The following is a 19929-nucleotide window of genomic DNA, read 5'->3' as shown; positions in this document are numbered from 1 at the left end:
TGCTGGAAAATCCTGAAAAGCAATGACTTATTTGACTAATCTTTTCTTGTTTCCCTCTTACTGCATCCGTAGTTTCAGAGCAATCATTACAATCAGGTATAGTATAGTACAGTAAAATAAGCTGTAAATACCTGACTAGCAGTCGTTGTCCTCTGGCTTTTCTTGTGTCTGTGTAATATTTGGCTGTGGGCTCACATTTTCCTGGTGGTGTTTGGATCTGACATTCCTGTGTCGTAACATCCTTTAATCCAAGAAAGTGAGAATCGAGGAGCTGAAAAATGTTGCAGTTGAACTTGGGTGCAAGTTAGGAAATGAGGTAACCAATTTGCAGGGGTTTATTTTTGCAAATGCTCTGGCCGTAAAGGAATTTGCCTTTTTATTTGGAAGCTTCTGTATTTTTTGCTTTGTTTAGGGTAAGAGGTAAAATTCTTCAGTACAATTCTTTATTTCATCTTAATTGCTGCTAGAAGGCTCCACATGCACGTATTCGTGCAGGAAACTAGTCAGCTGTGCAGCACCTCGTGTTCTTGTTCCCAGAACACATTATTTAAAATAAAATATTTCTAATGCTCTTCTATTCACATTTTATTGTGTGTTGAGCAAATTTAAATGGCCTTTACATGTGCCAATTTTGCTTTTCCTATATGTGTTTTACTCTACCTACTTAACTCTTAGAGAGTATCTAAAGAATGAAATCTGAGTCACAAGTAATGTCTGTCTGAAATTGAGTGATTCACTGGCATTTTGTCAGTGTAACCAAGTGTTTATTGGAATGACCGGCCACACTCTCACTGAGGGTATTACCTTCCAACTCCGAAAGAGGAGTCAACTATTTTTATTCATTTATAAATCATTATTGTTATTCTTATATTTTTATTATTTATTAGAATACCTATTTTTGTAAGATTTATAAATCAACTGGTTTTTAGCATTTCAGGGTATCACCTGGATACAAATTACATATATTGAAATATTCCTACAGGAATTTGGATGTAGCAGTAAAACAGTTCCATCAAGTTCAGTTGCATGGAATATCCCAAACAGAATTTTAAATTAACGTTCCCTTTGTAGAACTGATTTCCGAATTTCTGCTTGCCTAGTAAGAGCAGCAGCCGAAGTATTTTTGCTTCAGAATAACAGAAAATGTAACTGATTGGATTTCTGATGTTGGAGAGTGAGGCACAATTTAGCTGAAGAGATAAATAACTAGAAATATGTAGAAAAATCATGGTCTCAGGAGCCCTGAAAAGCACTTGGTTCACTCGATATTTTGGAAAGCAGTAGAAATTTTTCTTTTTGATTACTCTAATTTATAAAAAGAGTCATTCTACAATTTAGGAAGACTGCTAGTTTAAAGATATCAATTTTTTGTTTGTAATAAGCTTGTTGTCAGTTCAGTTCTAAAGTTAGAGTCTAACCCGGTAAGGCTTTTCACATTAGGGTCTCATAACAACATCAGGAGTTAAATAGGCAATAATTCAGTTTTGCAGCTTTTCTTAAAGGCTTCTGTGTAGCAACTGAATGATTTGGAGTAACTAAAAGGAAGCTGAAATCTACTAAATTTTCAAAAGAGAAAGAAGGAACCAGAGATGAGAAACCACCAAGCTCTGCTATTCAACTTGCTTAGAGTGCTGCAAAGGCTCATCTCTGCAGGCCTGCACAGCTGCCTACGACACCAGTTTGGGTTCCTGGGGTTCAGCCAGCCCTTTGGATGATTTGGGTTCTTGGATGTGTTGTGGTGACAGCATTTCTGGGATTGTTTTCCCTTCAGTGGCCGGGTGCTGAGGTAGCTCCTGTCCTTGATGCTCTGTGGCCTTTTGGGCATGTGCTGCAGTTCCTGGCTGGAGTCACCTGGGGTGTGGGTCAGAAGCAGATGTGGTATTTGGCTCTTGCCTGAAGGGCTCAAGTATCCTGTTGGCTCCTTACTGTCTTCTAGACTGCATTTCCCTGTATTTTCATGAGGAAAGCATGATCCCAAGTATGATCTGCTTGGAGCACCCCAAGGAGACACCAACCAGTTCACTGTCTTTTCTGTGTGATTGGCCCGTTTATGGGTGTATGATTTGTTCAGCAGGGAAAGAGTTCACAGCCAACACAGTATATTTTCCCCTCTTGCTTCCAGTTTTTGTCAAACCCAATAGGGAGAGAGAATACCTGATTTTTGTTTTAACCAGGTAGCCAAGATGATAAACTTAGAAAGAATAACTGAAAAGACAACAGCAGCTCACTAATCATCTTATTTCAGGGATTTAAATGAAAATACTGTTTCCAGTAACTGAGTATTTTTCTAGACAGTGACAAGTGAAGGGAAGAATTCCATCTAATATTGTTTATGTTGTTCTTTTGGAGTCTGATAACCATGAGAACGTTCAAAATAGGTAAATTAATATCACTTAGGTAAAGTACCTGACCATTGAACCAGCTTTTTTCTTTCTGTGTTTCTCACAATGTCCCGTACAGATGGATTGTTCCTCTCTCTCCATCTGGCAGATAAAAACAAGGCACAGGTAAAGGCTGATGGGACAGAGAAGTGAGTTTAATTATTTTAAATCCCAGCCTACTGTCCTCACTAAAGCAACTCTTTAGGAATTCAACTGACCTAAAAATAATTGAGATTTGTGGTTTAAATAGGCATACTGTGATATGATGAAATAATGTACCTTCTCTATTTTGTTACTTGTAGTGTATCAGCCACTTTTACACTTCCAAAAATGAATATATCTGCAAGTTGGCTCTGTAACAGAGATTGGATTTCATAAATTTAATCTGTGAAAATGCGGTAGATACCCTTGTTGGTATATACGAAAAATTATGGTTTCCTTAGAGAGTCACAGATGAGGTGAAAGAACAACAGATATTTGTAAAACATGGAGATTGTTTCCTTCATGTATTATTTCTCTCTATATAATTTTGAACAAATCGCTGCTGTTTTTCAGTCAGTGTCTTACCCACACAAGTAATGTGTCTCTAAAGGTATTTTGCCCTGGGAAAGCTGCATTCCATGTGCTTTCACAGTTTAACTTTGTGCACTTACTTTGGAAAGATCTCACTGCCGAGTTTTCTGAAGAATCATTCACTATGAAAATAATGTCTTTTCAAATGTTTTTGCAGCATCTGTAAAAGTACTGAAGAGCATGTGTGAGAACTTCTACAAGTATGCAAAACCAAAAAAAATCCGAGTCTGCGTTGGGACGTGGAACGTCAATGGGGGGAAGCAGTTTCGAAGTATTGCCTTCAGAAATCAAACCCTCACTGACTGGCTTCTGGATGCACCAAAGTTGGCTGGGATCCATGAATTCCAAGGTAGGATTTGTGTTCTGTCATGAGTTTTTCTTGAAAACTCTCATTTTTCTAAGTAGATCACAAACATCGAAACAGATATCACAGAATTGTAAAATTGTGTAGGAAGGGACCTTAAAGATCCAGTCTCAACCCCTGCCATGGGCAAGGACACCTTCCACTGGCCCAGGTTGCTCCGAGCCCCGTCCAACCTGGTCTTGGACACTTCCAGGGATGGGACAGCCGCAGGTTTTCTGGGCAGCCTAGGGCCTCCCCACCCTCACAGGGAGGAATTTTTTCCCAAATAAGGAATTTCTTTCTTAAAATGAATATGTATGTGAGGTCTTCATTCTTAAGTTAATTGGAAACAAGAATTAACTCTTTCTGTATTTACCTCGAGATCGCAAAAGCAAACCTGTGGACATATTTGCCATTGGATTTGAAGAAATGGTGGAGTTAAATGCAGGAAACATTGTGAACGCCAGGTGGGTGATCCAATCCACACAGTACTAGTTTGGCTGATAATCACCTTTTTTAAGTCACATGTTATTTAAAATTTTGGTTTCTCCCGTGCTTACAGTATTCTGCAGTTCCTGTGTTTTGTATTGCTGGGAACAACAAATCCCGTGAAAATCTTCTCAAAAGCACGTGTTGTTGGTATGCTGTTCTGTATCAGATTGTGATCTGTTTAAAGGAAGGCTTCCTTCCACACTGTTAGTTTTCACTGCCATTCCATATATTGCACGGATATGTTATTGTGGAGTTGGGATTTTTCACTCCTAGCAGACTGGGTCATGGAAATACATTTTTCTCAGTGGTGGGTGATACCAATGATAAATGTGTGTGTAGTCCTAGCACCATATTCCCTTTGTCCATTGTTTTCTCTGCCTGTTTTGCATTATTTCCTGGTGTTAGGGAAGGTTTAACTCATTGGGAAGAGCACCTGAAGCCTATAATGCTGTAGCCTTTGTGTGGATTTTTGTCTTTTGGGTACCAATTGTCAGCCTGTCATGCCCTGATTTCACCGTACATGTAGTTAATGCTGTTTCCAGGCCTGATATTTTTCATTTCTGTCCAGTGCTGGCTCTGAAAGCCATAGTCTGTTAGGTCTCTAAGGATGTTTCTTCTTGATCTGAGACTGTGGACACCTGTTTTATTGATTGAGCTCTAGGCTGGGAAGTAACTCCCTAAAACAATTCTTAGGTTTTGCTCCTCTAGTCTAGGCTCATAAATACAGGAAAGATAGCCATGGCTCCTAAAGTTGTCTGTGGTGTTGGGAAAAGTGAGGCAGCATTTGTAGAGGCTGAATGTGAAACAATTACGTCATGACAGTCTAGAACCTGTGTCTCTGCTGGGGAGGGATTTGAGCGCCATTCGCAACTTGGCTTTGGTTTACTTCCTCAAGGTTTACTTGAGGTTCTTGAATGTAGTTTAGTCAGCTCAATCACCAGCTAGAAACCTGCTCAGTTTTGTTTATTTCGAACCTGGTGTTTTTAATCTCACTGCCAGCACCACCAATCAGAAGCTCTGGGCTGCTGAGCTGCAGAAGACCATCTCCAGAGATTACAAGTACGTGCTGCTGGCTTCAGAGCAGCTGGTGGGCGTCTGCCTCTTCGTGTTCATCAGGCCCCAGCATGCTCCCTTTATCAGGTCAGTGAGCACAGCTGGCTCCAGCTTGGGTCACCGTCAGCTTGCTTTCTGTTGCAGGATAACACCTAAATGCCCTCAGAGCCATGTGGGGCTCTAAAAGAGCTGTTCCACCTTCTGGTGAAGTAGTTGTTTAAGTTCTTTTATCTTAGTTTTTAAATGCCTCATTGGTTGCCCAGGGAGCTTGAAAAGCTGAGGTTTTATCCTGTTACTGCTCAGTGGCTGTTGGAACACGTTAAAACTAGCCCTGTGGCTGGAAGAACGATGTGTCCCTCCCAGCCCACTGTCACACTCAGAGCTGTCTATGCCAGGTTACTGGAAGGTTTAATAGTTGTTTCACTATTTCAGGGACGTTGCTGTTGATACTGTCAAGACTGGCATGGGAGGAGCCACTGGGAACAAAGGTGCAGTGGCCATTCGGATGCTGTTCCATACCTCCAGTCTTTGCTTTGTGTGTAGTCATTTTGCTGCAGGGCAATCCCAAGTCAAGGAGAGAAATGAAGACTTTGTAGAAATATCTCGCAAGCTTGGTTTTCCGATGGTAAGCACAGTGTTCAAATTCCATAACAAATGAGAAGTGAAGTGCTTGGAGCTCCAGAAGTGTCATCCTAAAGCTCCATTTGTATTTTCTCCCCTCCCCAGATTCCTGTGGAAATCAGATTTCCTTGGGTTAGAGATCTCAGAGATAATTGAGTTCCCACAATGTTCAGCAAAATAGAAGACTGCAGAAAGAATAGACCTTTCCAGTGTAATGATGGAGATGATGGAACATGAGTGGACTTGCATTTGAAATCAAGGACTTAGCATAGGAAAGAGACCTTGTAGATCCTTGACATGCGGTAGAACTTTTGTAGGCCCAGGAGACAATCACCTATGAGAAAAAAATCGCTGGGAAACAGCCCTGTTCTTAGTACACAGGAGTGATTCTATGCCGTGTTCTCATAAACACCAAGTTGAAGATTCTAGCAGTGCAACAAAATGCTTCCTTGAGACTTAAAGCTGTTTTAAATTTTGTCATCAAACTGTTGTTTGTTAATTTCTGTGGCACTGTGCAGGAGTCTTACATCTTATTTTACAGGGGTTTTTTATTTCCTAAATTTGTCCCCACTGTCGTGTTTCAGTTTTCCTAGCAAGTACCGTATCCAACTGTTCCTAAATGCTGCTATTTCAAGCTGCCAGTGTATCTGCTTGGTTTTACTTATGGGCAGTGAAAAAATCAAAACAAAGGGGGATGTAAAAGTTCTAACTCTAAACCCTGGAATTATACATGCTTCACAGCTAAAAACTGAATTTCTGAATCTGGAAGTAGTAAATTTGTCACTCGGTTGTTTTTAACTCCAGTGTGTGCTGCTGTTGTATAGGGAAGGATGCTCTTTTCCCATGACTATATTTTTTGGTGTGGGGACTTCAATTATCGAATAGATTTGCCCAATGAGGAGGTGAAGGACCTAATACGACAACAGAACTGGGATCCCCTCATAGCAGGAGACCAGCTTATCAATCAAAAAAACTCTGGACAGGTATGTTCAAATGTCACCATGCTTGAGAATACTTCATTTTTCCTACTGGTTTTAGTAATTCTATGATGTTCCTGTAAATCTCTATCCTCAGCATGGAGTTTTCTAATTACCATATTTTTCTTTTTATCAGATGCAACTATTTTAAAAGAATATTTGTCATGTGTGGCAATGTTACTCTTTAGTTCAATTGTAATAAGTCTAATGCTGTTACTGTTGGGAATAGTCCAAATGGCAGCCTTCTTATTTGCAAAGAAAAAACAGTAACAAAGTCTGAAGAAAGCTACAGCTTTTAGATTTGTAGGGTTTCTTGTTCTCTCTTTGCAGCTCTGTGTGGGAAGGCTGGAGATGGTAAAAGGAGCGACAGTCCTCTATTGTTGGTTCAGTCTGCTCGCCAGCGCTTTGATCACAAGCAGTGCTTTTGCTGGTTTAGAGTTCCCTTCCATTTGTGCTGGTATCTTGTGCACCAGAACAGGAGGCAAAACACTGGATATTTTTATTCTCTTTCGTTTTGGTTTTTTTTTTTGGTAACAGCTGTTTCCTAGAGAAAGCAAGATGTACGTTCACATGGGCAGACGGCATTGATTGTCTGTTAAGTGGATCAGAACAAGAGGTGTAAAGGTTTTGGAGACACCTCCAGCAGTTATAAAGCTGGAGAAATCTATGGAAGCTACCAGAATATGAAAAGGACTCCTGCCTGGGGAGCAGGAATAGCATTGCACTGTTGGGGTGATATTCCATGATTTAGAAGCTGCTGGCTGGGTAGAAGCAGCTCCCTGGGGGAGCTCCATGGCTGTGGCAGATTCACCCCTATACCTGCTGCTCAGGAAAGGTGTTTACATAGCAACTTGCTCCGTAAAAGTAGGTTAGAAAATAATTACTGAAGGCAAACAAATTAATTGTCTCAGAAGTTGTGGAACTCCTCGCATTCTGACATTGATCTTCTGACGTTGGCTTTCAAATTCACTGGATTTCAAATTGTATTTCTGACAAGAAAAGCAGGTTAGCCTGTCACTTGATGCAGATTCGACTGTAAGATCCAAGTTAGATTTCTATTTTACAGATCTCTGAAGTGAAGGAAAGCTGCTCATACAAGGTTGAACTCAAGAATGGAGCTGGCTGAGTTAGCTAAAGGGTTTTATCTTGTGTCCAGTTTAAACACTTAATGACTGAGAAGCTCACTTTGAATACATTGAATGTATTAAGGACTCCATTTTTTCCTTTTTTTTTTTTTTTTTTTTTTTAACCTCCTACTTATTTGAGGGGGCATCTTGTGTCAACTTCTCCCTGGAAGTGTTCAAGGCCAGGTTGCGTGGCACCCTGAGCAACCTGGTCTAGTGACCCCATGGCAAGGGGTTGGAACTGGATGATCTTTAGGGTCTCTTCCAACCCAAACCAGGGTGTGAGTCTGTGAATTTGCGAGAACATTTGACATGTTCAGATAGATAAAATATAAACCTTAATCCCCAACTTTTGCTGACACAGGAACATCTAAGCACCAGATTAAAATGCCGTGTTAAAACATGGGTGTTCTGGGTGACCTCCAGTTGGTAATGACATTGAAGGAACAGTAGGTTGCTTGTGGGCCTGGGCTTAAAGATGTAACTGCCGGCATACTTCTGTTCATTGGTGATTGTCTGGGTCACTATTTAGTCATAGTGTCAAATGTTTTAAGGTAGATAAAATGTGGAGAAGAATCCATATTAACAAATAACAGGTTTTTTTGTTTTGTTTTGAGGTGTTTATACAGGTTCTCAGTGTTAGAATAGAGAATTCTGATTCGTTTCAAGCTGTTTCCCATCTGTTTCTGTCTTCTGTTGCTTACAGATTTTTAGGGGATTTCTGGAAGGGAAAATCAATTTTGCCCCTACATACAAATATGATCTGTTCTCTGATGACTATGACACCAGTGAAAAGTGTCGCACACCAGCGTGGACAGATCGGATCCTTTGGAGGAGAAGAAAATGGCCGTTTGACAGATCAGGTTTGAGGGTTTCCTTCAATTGTTTAAAATGCTCTTTAAGTGACTTAGAGGATCCATTTAGTGATGTTAACAGTGCCGGTGATGCTGAGCTCCTGTCCCTGACTTGTTAGGAGACAGAACACTTGTAACAGACCTTCAGTAAATGCAGTGAGGCTGAACAAAGGGCCATGAATCAGATCCCAATTACTGTCATTTGAGGACTGCAAAAGGAACTTGGGGTGGGGAGGGGGGTTCTGTAGGAGGCACTCAATTTGGATTTACTTCCTATGTTTTTGCTTTTTACAAGTAGCACATCCTTTCAATCTCTGTATTTTTCCTCTTTTGTTTTCACTGCTGATTGTAGCTGAAGACCTGGATCTCCTGAATGCAAGTTTTCACAGTGACAGTAATGTCCCTTATACGTGGAATCCTGGCACTTTGTTGCACTACGGAAGAGCAGAGCTGAAAACATCTGATCACAGGTTCCAGTTTAATTTTATACATTACTTCCTAAGATTTAATCTTTGTGCTGTGTATTTTGTTGCTCAGATCCCCTGCTGATAGGATTTTCTTGTCTGTTTTTTCCAAGGCCTGTGGTTGCACTGATTGACATCGACATATTTGAAATTGAAGCAGAAGAGAGACAAAAAGTGTATAAGGAGGTGATTGCAATGCAAGGACCACCTGATGGTACTGTGATGGTCTCCATCAGAAGTTCTTCAGCAGAAGAAAACTATTTTGATGATAACTTGATTGATGATCTTCTTCAAAAATTTGCAAGCTATGGTGAAGTTATTCTTATAAGGTTAAAAAAGAACTTCTTACTTTTAATCTCTACTTAGAAAATCATGGAATGTTTTGGGTTGAAAGGGATCATCCAGTCACACTTGCTGCCATGGGGACACCTTCCACTAGACCAGGTTGCTGCGACCTGGCCTCAGACACTTCCAGGAATGGGGCAGCCACAGCTTCTCTGGGCAGCCTGTGCCAGGGCCTCCCCACCCTCACAGGAAAGAATTTCTTCCCAGTATCCCATCTTACTCCCCCTCCTTGTCCTATCTGGACTTGGAACTGCTGGAGCAAGTCCAAAGTACATCTTCACTGTTCCCACCAATATCCTGAAAACAGTTACTTCCTTAGATGATCTCTTTCATTTTTAACATTTGGATTTGAACTTAAATGTCTTTAGAATTCATTTTACATACCTGTATGTGTCTCAGTTTTCAGACATGATTCTCCCAGGTACTCTTATTTTTGAGAAGTTCATATAAATTTTGTATTCTAGAATTAGGTTAGTAGTTTCAAATGAACTGAAAATGAGGGTGTTGCATTTTCACTAAGCTGGTAATTGCACTATTAAGTGTTGTGATACTTTGCTGGTTATTGTTTCCAATGAATTTTGCAGGTTTGTGGAAGACAAGATGTGGGTAACATTTTTGGAAGGAAGCTCTGCTTTGAATGTTATGAATTTGAATGGCATTGAGGTAACGTAAACATGACTGAACCTTTGTATAGCAAGAGAAAATCCAGGTTTTTTAAGTCTTCTTGTGTGGACTGGATTTTTTGTTTGTCTTTAATTCTTAGAAGTTTTTTCTGTTCTGTACTAGACTGTTGCATCTTTTTTTTTTTTTTTTTGATAGCCTCATACCAGTATATTGAGTTTCGAAAGCCATATAAAAGAAGTATCAAACTCAATTTATTTTTAGGAGAAGTACTGTTAGACAAATCAAGATCTCCTACTGAGGGGTACCTTCATCAAATGAGGGGTGTTTTTTAAGATTTAAAAAAACCTGAGTCCAGTTTCTAGAATGAACCAGTTTAACATATTCATAGCCTGCAGTTACTAAAAACTTAGCACTTCTCTACTGCAAACTCTGAAAAATGTCAAAATTTCAGCTCGCATGGATTTCTATGGGGCCAGGATTTAATCTTTGTGAAAATTTAACTTCTGATGTTCAAATTTTTACTCGTCTGTGGCTGGTAGACTTGGAACGTGTGATGTTTACACATGGATCCTTGGATGTGCTGAGGTGTCACTGGCAGGCTCAGAAAGGAAGGGGGCGCAGGGTAGAATGTCAGTTTGCAGAATGAAGACCTGCTCTGTGCCAGCCTCTAAAAATGACTTTATTCATGTTGTTTATAAGCAAGTCGGTTTTTCATTATGAAGAATAGTGTTTCTGTCAGAGTAAAGAAACCGGAAGCTTCCTGATGAATTGAAAAAGAGAACCATAGGAGATGAGTTGTTAGTTTTTCTACAAAAAAAAAAATTAAATGGTGGTAATGAACAGTTTAAACTACATAAATGTAGTTACTTACCAAAATGAAGTGAAAAGCAGAATGATTTTTGTTTAGTTGCAGGAATTCTGATAACCTTATTTGTGATATTTTCAGGAATTTTTTTTTCATTTTAAATCTAAAATGCTGAGCTTTAATATTCCTACTCTTAAAAACTTCTATTTTGTGCATACCTTTTTTGGCAATTCAGCTACAAGGAAGGATTATAAACATTAACTTGAAAAATCCAGATTGGATCATAAGTTTGGAAGATGAAATGAATCTAGAGAAGATTAATATTGGGCTGCCTTCATCAACAAGCTCCACTTTGCTTTGTGAAGATGCTGAGGTTACTGCAGACTATGATATGGAAGGTTTGTTGAGATAAAGCACTCCTTATTTTGAAATGCTTACAGTCCTAAATAATGTGGTTAATTTAATGCATATATAAATACCTAACAAGTTTATGCCCATCTAAAACAGATTAGAAATCACATTATTTCCAACAGTATCTTGACAATCTGCTTCACTCTCATCTACATTTAAATATATTCTTAATTGACAGCTTACTCTTCAAAAGCACATCCACGTTGAGCCTTTTTTTCAACACCATTCCACCTTTTGCAAGTAGAAGTTATCAGAAATAGCAGATATCTTGCAATCCCCTGCCCAACCTTGTGAAGAACAAGTGAAGCTTTCCATATTGCAAACCAAGGAAATAACCTGTAAAGCTGATTGTTTCTTAGATTAATCAATTTCACAGTTGCCACTGTATATATTATGCATTTGACGTATTTTCAGCTGTTTTGAATACATATGCATTCTTCATGTGTAATTTTGGGATGCAAGAATCATACTTTGGTTGCTGAGCTAATTCCTTGGAACTCTGGGGCTTTTTTTGCATGAAATCCCATGCCCAGAATCAGTTTTTACGTACTTTTCTTTTCTGGGGCTTGTTCTTCAGGAGACATCGATGACTACAGTGCTGAAGTAGAAGAAATCCTTCCTCAGCACCTACAGCCAGCATCAAGTACAGGGCTTGGAACCTCGCCGAGCTCTTCCCCACGTTCCAGCCCCTGCCAGTCCCCAACGCTGTCGGACGGACCCGCGCTCCCGGTGAGACCCAGCCGAGCCCCAGGAAAAACTCCAGGACCACCTGTTTCCACACATGGTGTGTATTGCATGGCTCCACTGCCTCTGGAACTCCTACACACAAGTTCTGTTGCGAAGTGTCTGTAGAATCCTGGTTCACTCCAGTCATGCTCCCAGAATACAGACCCTTGCAACCCTTGCTCTTGTCAGCTCCAAGATATAAACTGTAATCAGCACATTTGTAAATTGGGACCACCATAAGAAAACTTCTGTTTAAACACAGCCTTTTTTTAAATGATGAAGTGAACCTGTGAACACAATGATGGTGTTTGGAATGGCTTCTAATTGAGTTTATTTTAACTGCCCAAATGCCTTGAGAATTCCGTTTGTAGCACTTTTTTCCAGAGAACGTAGTTCACAGATAGGGGTCAAAATCAAAGTTTGAGATGCTGCAATTGGTAAGATTGTTCAGGATTTCATGAAAAGCATAAATTTATTAAAACACACGAGACAAAAATTTTGGTTTAGGAAATCTGCTTCTTTTCATCAGTGGTTCATTCCTCGTTTTCCCTCTCTCAAAAACTTCTGGATCGTTGTTTCCAAGGCTGGGGACTGCCTGTCCTCTCTGTGAGAAGAACTTGCTATTAGAAAAGCTTTGCTGGGATTAGAATGTCCAAGAGATTAATTTTTGTGTTGTTGTCTGTCATATCCTTCAGCTGAATTCCAGATTGGTGCCCAGCAGAAGGAGCCTCCCCAGAGCCTGGAGCCAAAGCGTCCTCCGCCTCCTCGCCCCGTCGCTCCTCCTGCACGTCCTGCTCCTCCACAACGGCCACCTCCACCCTCAGGTAATGTGGGGGCCTTTTCAGGTACTCAGGAAGATTTGTTTTCAAGTCTGTGTGATGAACTTGAAAAGTGCAAACCCAAACTGCATATTACACTTGGGGCTCACTGTTTTTTAACTGAAATGTTAAATTGGTACATTTAAAAGCAATAACAGTATGAGAAATAATGGCATATTTACCATTTAAATATTGTTAGTTGGATAAGTTTATAAAAACTTATTTTCAGTTTTAAAAATGTGAAGTTTTACAGCAGATTTTACTCAACATTTTCATTTTTTATGGCATCTAATTTGAACTAAAATAGGAATAAACTTGTGCATTCATTGATTCATTGGTGTTCCTTTTGGCATCAGTCTATATGCGTTTTATCATGTCCAAGTTTTTAATGTAGTCTTCATTTGGATCATCTGACGATGTGAACAATTGAGCACTAAGAGAAACGGGATATTCAGAAGCATTTGAGCAGCTTAGTTAATAACAAACTGACCCTTGTGATTTTTAACTTTCTCATTCTTTTTCTTCCCTCCTACTATATTGATATTTTTCATTATTGCTGCATTCATTTCTTAAATACTGTCAGGCGGTAGGAGTCCTGCACCTGCTAGAAAAGAATTTGGAGGTAATGCTTTTAATTGTTTTTGAATATGACTGCATAGCAAAACTGCTGTGGGGATCTGTTCTGGCAATACTTAACGTGATGATTTCCAAAGGTATAAAAATGGGCCATTCTCCAAGTTACAGAATTGGATAATTCATGAATGTCAATATCATTTCTTTCTTCCCCCTCTGAGCTATGTTTGACTTTTCAGTGAAATAGTATTTCTCCAGAAGTTGGTGTTTTAAAGTCAGAGGTGAAAGTTGTTCCACATTTTTATTACTTTGTCCTGGGTGAATACATTTAGCTATCTTTCCTGTAAAGTGCTTCTTCATAGTAGTCTTTGTCCTTCTCTGTCATATGTTTTGCTGATCTGCTTGGACTTAATTCAGTTCATCAATACATGAGAGAGGATGAGAATTGTTAGTGGCTCTGAAATACTTCCAGGCACTGCCCCTCAGTTGGTAGGAAAGAGGGTTTTTTGACAAAATGCTTGAAAAGTTTTGAGAAATCTCAGAAAATACATAAACTATTTTAATTTTACATTGTCTGTTAACTATCAGCTAACTTTGGTGTCAGGCAAAAATGCACTTGGCTCTCAGATACTGGTGAGACAAGGAGTTTTCATGCCAAAAGTGTAATATTTCAAATGAGTTAAAATGCAGAAGCTTTAGAAAGCAGTTGATAGACCACACTCAGTGTAGCTGAGATTTAATTGTGTTCTTCAGTCCTGTGTAGTCTTCTGTGCACTGACACAATCCTGTTTGCCTAGTTTGTCTCAATTGTGCAAAGACTAGTCATCTTCTTTTACCCTCTTCCCCAACATAGCTTTCCATAGAGTTGTAACTTGCATAAAACTTGCTTTTTATGCAATCATTTGAGACTGGAGTGTATTTTTTCATGTATTACTCCAACCTAAAGCTCTTCACTTTTTTTCTGCTCTTCATTTTCCACTCATGGTGCACATGTATAAGTATGAATACTTTGCTTCTCAGGGGTATCTGAGCTCAGCTCTGAACAAGGTAGCACAGGGCTGGAACCAAAATAAATGTCCTTATGGGTTACTTTAGTGGGGAAAAGGCACCTGTTTCTCTTCCCTAGAAGGAAGGCTCCTAAAGCTCTGTGAAAATATCCCTGTACAGTATGTAAGTGGATCAGACTTTGGGTTTAGACTTCCATAGCACGTGCAAAGGGACATTGATTGTGTCTTTAAAATGTTCTGCCTTTTAAATATTACTTTTTCCCCTCACATGTTTTGACCTTTTTTCCTCCAAGTGCTTCAGTCCCTTCAATGCCTATGGCACTTTTTCTAATGGCTCAGTATGCTTTGAAGATGAGAGGAGGATTTGGGCATCTAAGTGTTTTAATTTGCTCATATTTTGTATCAGGAGCAACTCAGAATTCAGGTGAACAAGGCTCTGCACTCGTTGCAGGGCTTTACAAAGTGTAGACCTTTTGTATGCTAGTAAAAAAAAATTTTACTGAGGGTTCCATAAGCTCCAGTTGTTTTTAGTTAAAAATTAAAATGTTGCATTCTGTTTACACAAGATATTTCTAATACATTACAGATTAAATTTTCAGATAACATTAAAAACTATAAAGGCTGCTAATTTTCAATTGAAGTTAATAAACCAGGACAATAACATTTGTGGGTTTTTTTTTCCTTTAATACTAGTAGTCAGAGTTTTCCTGATTGTTGTGGTAAAGGTTTTATCATCAGTTTAAACTATTTTTCATTGTCTGTAAGATTAAAATATTCCTCTGCTGCCCATTGTGATAGTATTATTGCAGCACGACAATTTTGCTTTATTACTGTTGAAGAGTATTATGAATGAGTAAAATCTCAGGTATTTACCCTCTGTGCTGTTTCTCTCCCATGTAGTGAATATTTTTAAACTTGCCAAATCATCATGCCCAGGGATCTTGCTCTCTCCATCTGGTGCCCCAACGTAGGAACGTGTCCCTGTGTCTCCCTTCTGCTGAAAGGAGCTGGCTGTAGTCATCATCCTGCATGAAACAAGAGCCAGTGGAATGTTCTTGGGCAGTGCCCTGCCCCTGTGCAGCTTCACTGCTGCTTCTCTCAGAGACGTTCATGGTCACAAACTTGTGATGGGAATTGGCAGAGGCTGGATCTCAGCCAGAAGAGATAACACATGCTAGGATTTAGCATCTTTGAAACAGATGATCAGCCAAAGCAGAGCTCTGACATCTCTGGAGACAGTCCCATTTCAACCTCATGTGCAGCCTTCACTCTGCCCACTCTGTGACAGAACTCACAGATCACAGCTCCTGAGCAGATCCCACACATGGGCACATGGTGAGAAAGCAGGAGGCTGTGTCATAGCTAAGGGATGCCTTCAGTATTTCTCTCATGTCTATGTCCTGCCATGTTTTTCCATATAGTTTTAGGAACCCAGTATATGCTTGATGATATTGCAGAAATAAAATAATTCATCATGGTTATGCATGTTTGAAAATCTTCTCTCAATCTGAACTGTTAAACCAATTGATACAGCTGTCCCAGGTGCACAGTGCTGCGTGGAGGCAATTTAGTGATACAGTTCTGCAGGATACAATACATTCTACAAAGTGGGAAGCATTGCTTGCATCAGATTGCTTATTCAGATGTACCGTGGCAGAAACAGACTACTCAGTGTTCTGAGTGACAGGGATCAGGCTTAATGTCACAGGGTGTAAGTGCCGTGCTCGTTTATTCCCTCATGTTTGAGTACCGGTCTGTGCTCTGCTTTATGAGAGGTTCAAGACAGGCATGTCAGATCACACTGGATAGCCAAAGGTTTGTGGAGAGTGAACATTTTGAAGAAATTAAATTCTCTTTCAGCTGTAATGTAGAATTAAAATAATAGATGTTACTAAACACAATGGTACTTGCTGATTTGTAATTCCCACTGGTCTGGTTCCCCATGCTGCTGCAGTTATTTCCTACAGGTGACTGTAATCTATCTAGACCAGAGTTAAAGTGTGTAAAGCTGTCTTGTGGCAGTGTTCTTTCTGGTTTTTCTTTCTCAATCTACTGCTTTTCTTATGCAATGTACAGCTTCTCTTCTTTCTCTGAAAAGGTCTTGGAGCTCCTCCCAGTCCTGGGGTAGCTAGGAGAGAAGTAGAAGGTAACATAATGATTTTTGTATTCTATAAATGGGTTTCTAATTTAACACCTGAGCAATATTATTACCCTTTTGATACTAAAGGTGGTTCCATGAAGGTCTTTGTCATGTAGGCTCTTTCTTCTTTTATTTAGTGTAGCTTTCACACAGCCAAGTTGCTTCCTGGTTTTCAATGATGGTGGGAATTGTTACAGAAGGCATTTATGAAAAACTAAGTGAAAACTTAGAGTGCCCTAATCCAGAAGGCTTTTAAGGCTGACCCTCAGAGGAGGCTGTAGCTGACTGGTCATCAGAGTGACTGTTATACCTGTAACTAAGTCAGGAATCTAGGGACCCTGGCTTTTCATAAAGAGCTACATCTTCTGGGGAGAGAAACTTCCATTTAAACCATTTGGTTTGTAATTTAAAATGTTGCCTCTTTCTAAAGAGCACGATGTAGGTATTTTGATTCTGATAGCCAGCTGTGTGTAACACGGTTATGAGGAGCATTTCTCTTGCACCATTCTGGTTGGAGTACATGGGGCTTTTGCTGGATGGGTCGTGCTTTAGCCATGCCAGCAGACTCACAGGCTTGGGTTTCTTCCTCATCCTTCAGGAATGCATCCTTCACAGCAAATAGCAATACAAGTCCTAGTAGAGTCACTGGCAGGGTTTCCTCCTCTATGCTGCAATTAATTTTGGCCACATTGCTGGTTCATTTTTCTAAATTGGCAAAATCACTCTATGCCTACAATATTTGAGGTTGGAAGGCACCTTTGGTGGTTATCCACTCCAGCTTCCTGCTCCAAGGAGGGTAAACCGGCACCAGGGTGCTCAGAGTGGGAGCTGCATCACTGAGAACAGTACCCAGAAACCCATTCTGACTGATTCCAGGGCAGTCTGATAGCTGGGAGCTGATTTGATAAATGGTGTGATGCACCACAGAGTTCCTTCAACTTACTGTCACTGACATGGTGACTTTGCCTTCCTGGGAAATAAGCAGCAGAGGCACAAGCCAGAATCCTGAACCTCTCTGCCTGTTAAAAATTGTGCACTTGTCTGAGCTAAAGCTAATTTTTTCATCTCTTGCACTTCCCAGTTTGAATATTGCATCTGAGGTTGTCATCAGTATGGCCATGGGTGAAAGCTGGTGCTCTAACAGATTTATCTCATAAACGCAGAGAGTGGGGTCAGGAAGTGTTACATCAGTTCCCTTTGTTTTAACCACTGCTGGTAGAACATCTACAGAATACACCACAAAAAAAAACAACTTTAGGCATAACTGAGAGCAGAGGGTACCTGTACAAGTGGGTGTCTTTAGCTTGCAACAAATAGGATGTGATTTGAATAATTTGTAATAAAAAGGGTCAAATGACTTCATGTGTGCCGTGGGTAAGAGTGTGTTAGTGACAGCTTGTGGGTATGTAATAACTTTTGAAAAAATCACTGGTATCTCCTTGCTTCCATTCTCAGTAGTAGTAATGTGACATCGCCATCTAATACCTATTTGTGGCTTATCTAACACAGATAATCTACTTTTTTTTCCATGCTTCAAAGCACAAAAAAGCCCTGGAACACAAAGAAAAGATAACTTAGGTAATAGATACATGCTTTGTACTAATTACGATACAGACAGAAGTTGATTTTTAAATAAGTGCTAAGTCAGTTATCTCTACTATCTGTTACAGCTCGTAATCAGCCTCCACATTCAGCGGGTACAACCAGACCGGTAGGTATTGCTTTCAAGTCATTTTCCTGCTGCGTGTCTGCTCTTTATTACATCAAGGTGTCTGTAAGTCATAACAGACGTTAGAAATCTGCAAAATTGGCTGGTCAGTTTACAGCTTCTCTAAGTTAATTACCTCAGCAATTCCTGTCTACGGGGGTAAAAAAGCAGCATATATGTATATGTATATATATATATATACACACACTGGATGTAACTTGATTGTTTTGCACTCTGCAATCACATAATAGGCTCCTAGGTAGACATTTGACATCTCCTTTCAAATAACTGCGAAGTTACTCTTTTTATTGTACATTCTTACTGATTGGTGTGATAAAATGCATTCTCTTCTGTACTGGAACGTAGATTGTGACAGTAGTTAATTGGTTACAGGCCAGATGGATTACATAAATGCGTGACATCTTATGATTACTTGGTGTGTTATGGAATTTTGTACCGTGTTAAAGATTAATTTTCATAAAGGTCTTCATGTAAAAATGAAACATTCAACTGTTTCAACAAATACTAGTTCTGCATTTCATTCCTTTATTTGTGGAACTGAACTGAAGGAAGGGAATGAAGGAATTTATGGGCATTCAAATGCTTCACTCCATGCAGGGAATCAAGAGATGGAAGATATCTGCCTAATTTTTCTTAACAGTAGCAAGTAGGAGCCTTGCGAGAGGGAAGAGGAAAATGTTTTAATAGGTACAGGTCTTCTTAAAGAATTACGGAGAAATGGGATTGTTTGGTGATAATTTTTTGACTTTGCAGCGTATTCCAGTATTGGAACTGCTGGAAACTACTGTTGAAAGTCTCCATTGAAATAAATTTTACTGATTGATTTTTCTTAAAGAGATTGATTCTCACAGTGAACAATTCGTGATCTTGGGTCTTTCTTTATTTTCCCGGAAGTGTAAAACGGCCTCTTCTAAAATTTGGATAAAGAAAAACTGGTGTGTATATATATATAGGAAAGAATGTATTCATTTATCACTGTGTGCTTCCCTTTTTTTCCATTTTTTTCTCCTCATAATGTGGAGCTAGCACAGGATTTGCCATTTTTAAATCAGAAGAAAATCTGATGTACAGAAGAGTCTTCACCAGTGTCTTGGAACTGGCATAAGAGCAGCATTTTTTTGTCCATATTATCAAAACAGAAAGTGCAAAACAAACCAAAAAAGGCTCCAAAACCCAAAAAACCCAAACATAATAGAAGGCCTGAAAAAACATCTAAGATGCCTTAGCTCAACCCTTGTTTGGATTTCCTATCTAACATTCCAGGACTTGAAGGGAGCTACAAGAGAAATGGAGAAAGAGGAACTGTTTCTGAGGGTCTGGAGTGCCAGGACAAGGGAGAATGGTTTCAAACTGACAGAGGGCAGGGTTAGATGGGATATTGGGAAGGAATTCTTCCCTGTGAGGGTGGGGAGGCCCTGGCGCAGGGTGCCCAGAGCAGCTGTGGCTGCCCCTGGATCGCTGGAAGTGTCCAAGGTCAGATTGGATGGGGCTTGGAGCAGCCTGGGCTAGTGGAAGGTGTCCCTGCCCGTGGCAGGAACTGGATGGGTTTTAAGGTCCCTCCCAACTCTAACCACTCGTGGATTCTAGGAATGTTTCTTTCCTTTGTCTCAGGTAATTTTTGGGTTTCATTTCAAGAATTTCAGGACCAGGGACAGTAGCTGCAGTGGGTGCTGCTTCCCACTGAGGGATCCTGAGGGCTGGTTTATACTTTCTTTCTTTCCTGTTCCTGTTTGATTTTTTTTTTTTTAATACATTTTGGTGTATAATCCAATCATCTTCCTGCCTACTATCAGAGTATTCAAAGAAATAACAAAACAGATCTTGGCAATCTCAGACCAGACAGGAATTTCTGAGATCAGGTGGCTGAAA

At 39.9% G+C, this 19929-nt stretch overlaps 1 protein-coding gene across 5 annotated transcripts in view; it reads left to right on the top strand.

The window, feature by feature from the left end:
* The window catches only part of SYNJ1 (synaptojanin 1), a 55096-nt gene that overhangs the window by 27825 nt on the left and 7342 nt on the right, over positions 1–19929 (top strand). For 3 of the 5 annotated variants that reach the window (XM_069027224.1, XM_069027214.1, XM_069027232.1), the window contains 16 exons: positions 3112–3303; positions 3680–3764; positions 4789–4929; positions 5275–5467; positions 6288–6446; positions 8271–8427; positions 8771–8888; positions 8996–9211; positions 9812–9890; positions 10892–11054; positions 11645–11851; positions 12489–12617; positions 13195–13233; positions 16290–16337; positions 17871–17909; positions 18002–18042. In XM_069027224.1, coding sequence (XP_068883325.1) covers positions 3112–3303; positions 3680–3764; positions 4789–4929; positions 5275–5467; positions 6288–6446; positions 8271–8427; positions 8771–8888; positions 8996–9211; positions 9812–9890; positions 10892–11054; positions 11645–11851; positions 12489–12617; positions 13195–13233; positions 16290–16337; positions 17871–17909; positions 18002–18042 — 2006 coding nt within the window. The remainder of the gene's footprint in view (positions 1–3111; positions 3304–3679; positions 3765–4788; positions 4930–5274; positions 5468–6287; positions 6447–8270; positions 8428–8770; positions 8889–8995; positions 9212–9811; positions 9891–10891; positions 11055–11644; positions 11852–12488; positions 12618–13194; positions 13234–16289; positions 16338–17870; positions 17910–18001; positions 18043–19929) is intronic. The other 2 variants (XM_069027239.1, XM_069027242.1) reach the window with 2 other exon arrangements.

The sequence above is a fragment of the Aphelocoma coerulescens genome, chromosome 1 (assembly GCF_041296385.1).
Source record: "Aphelocoma coerulescens isolate FSJ_1873_10779 chromosome 1, UR_Acoe_1.0, whole genome shotgun sequence".
Taxonomy (NCBI): domain Eukaryota; kingdom Metazoa; phylum Chordata; class Aves; order Passeriformes; family Corvidae; genus Aphelocoma; species Aphelocoma coerulescens.
The sequence above is the reverse complement of the archived record's forward strand: the minus strand, read 5'-3'. Positions and strand labels throughout refer to the sequence as shown.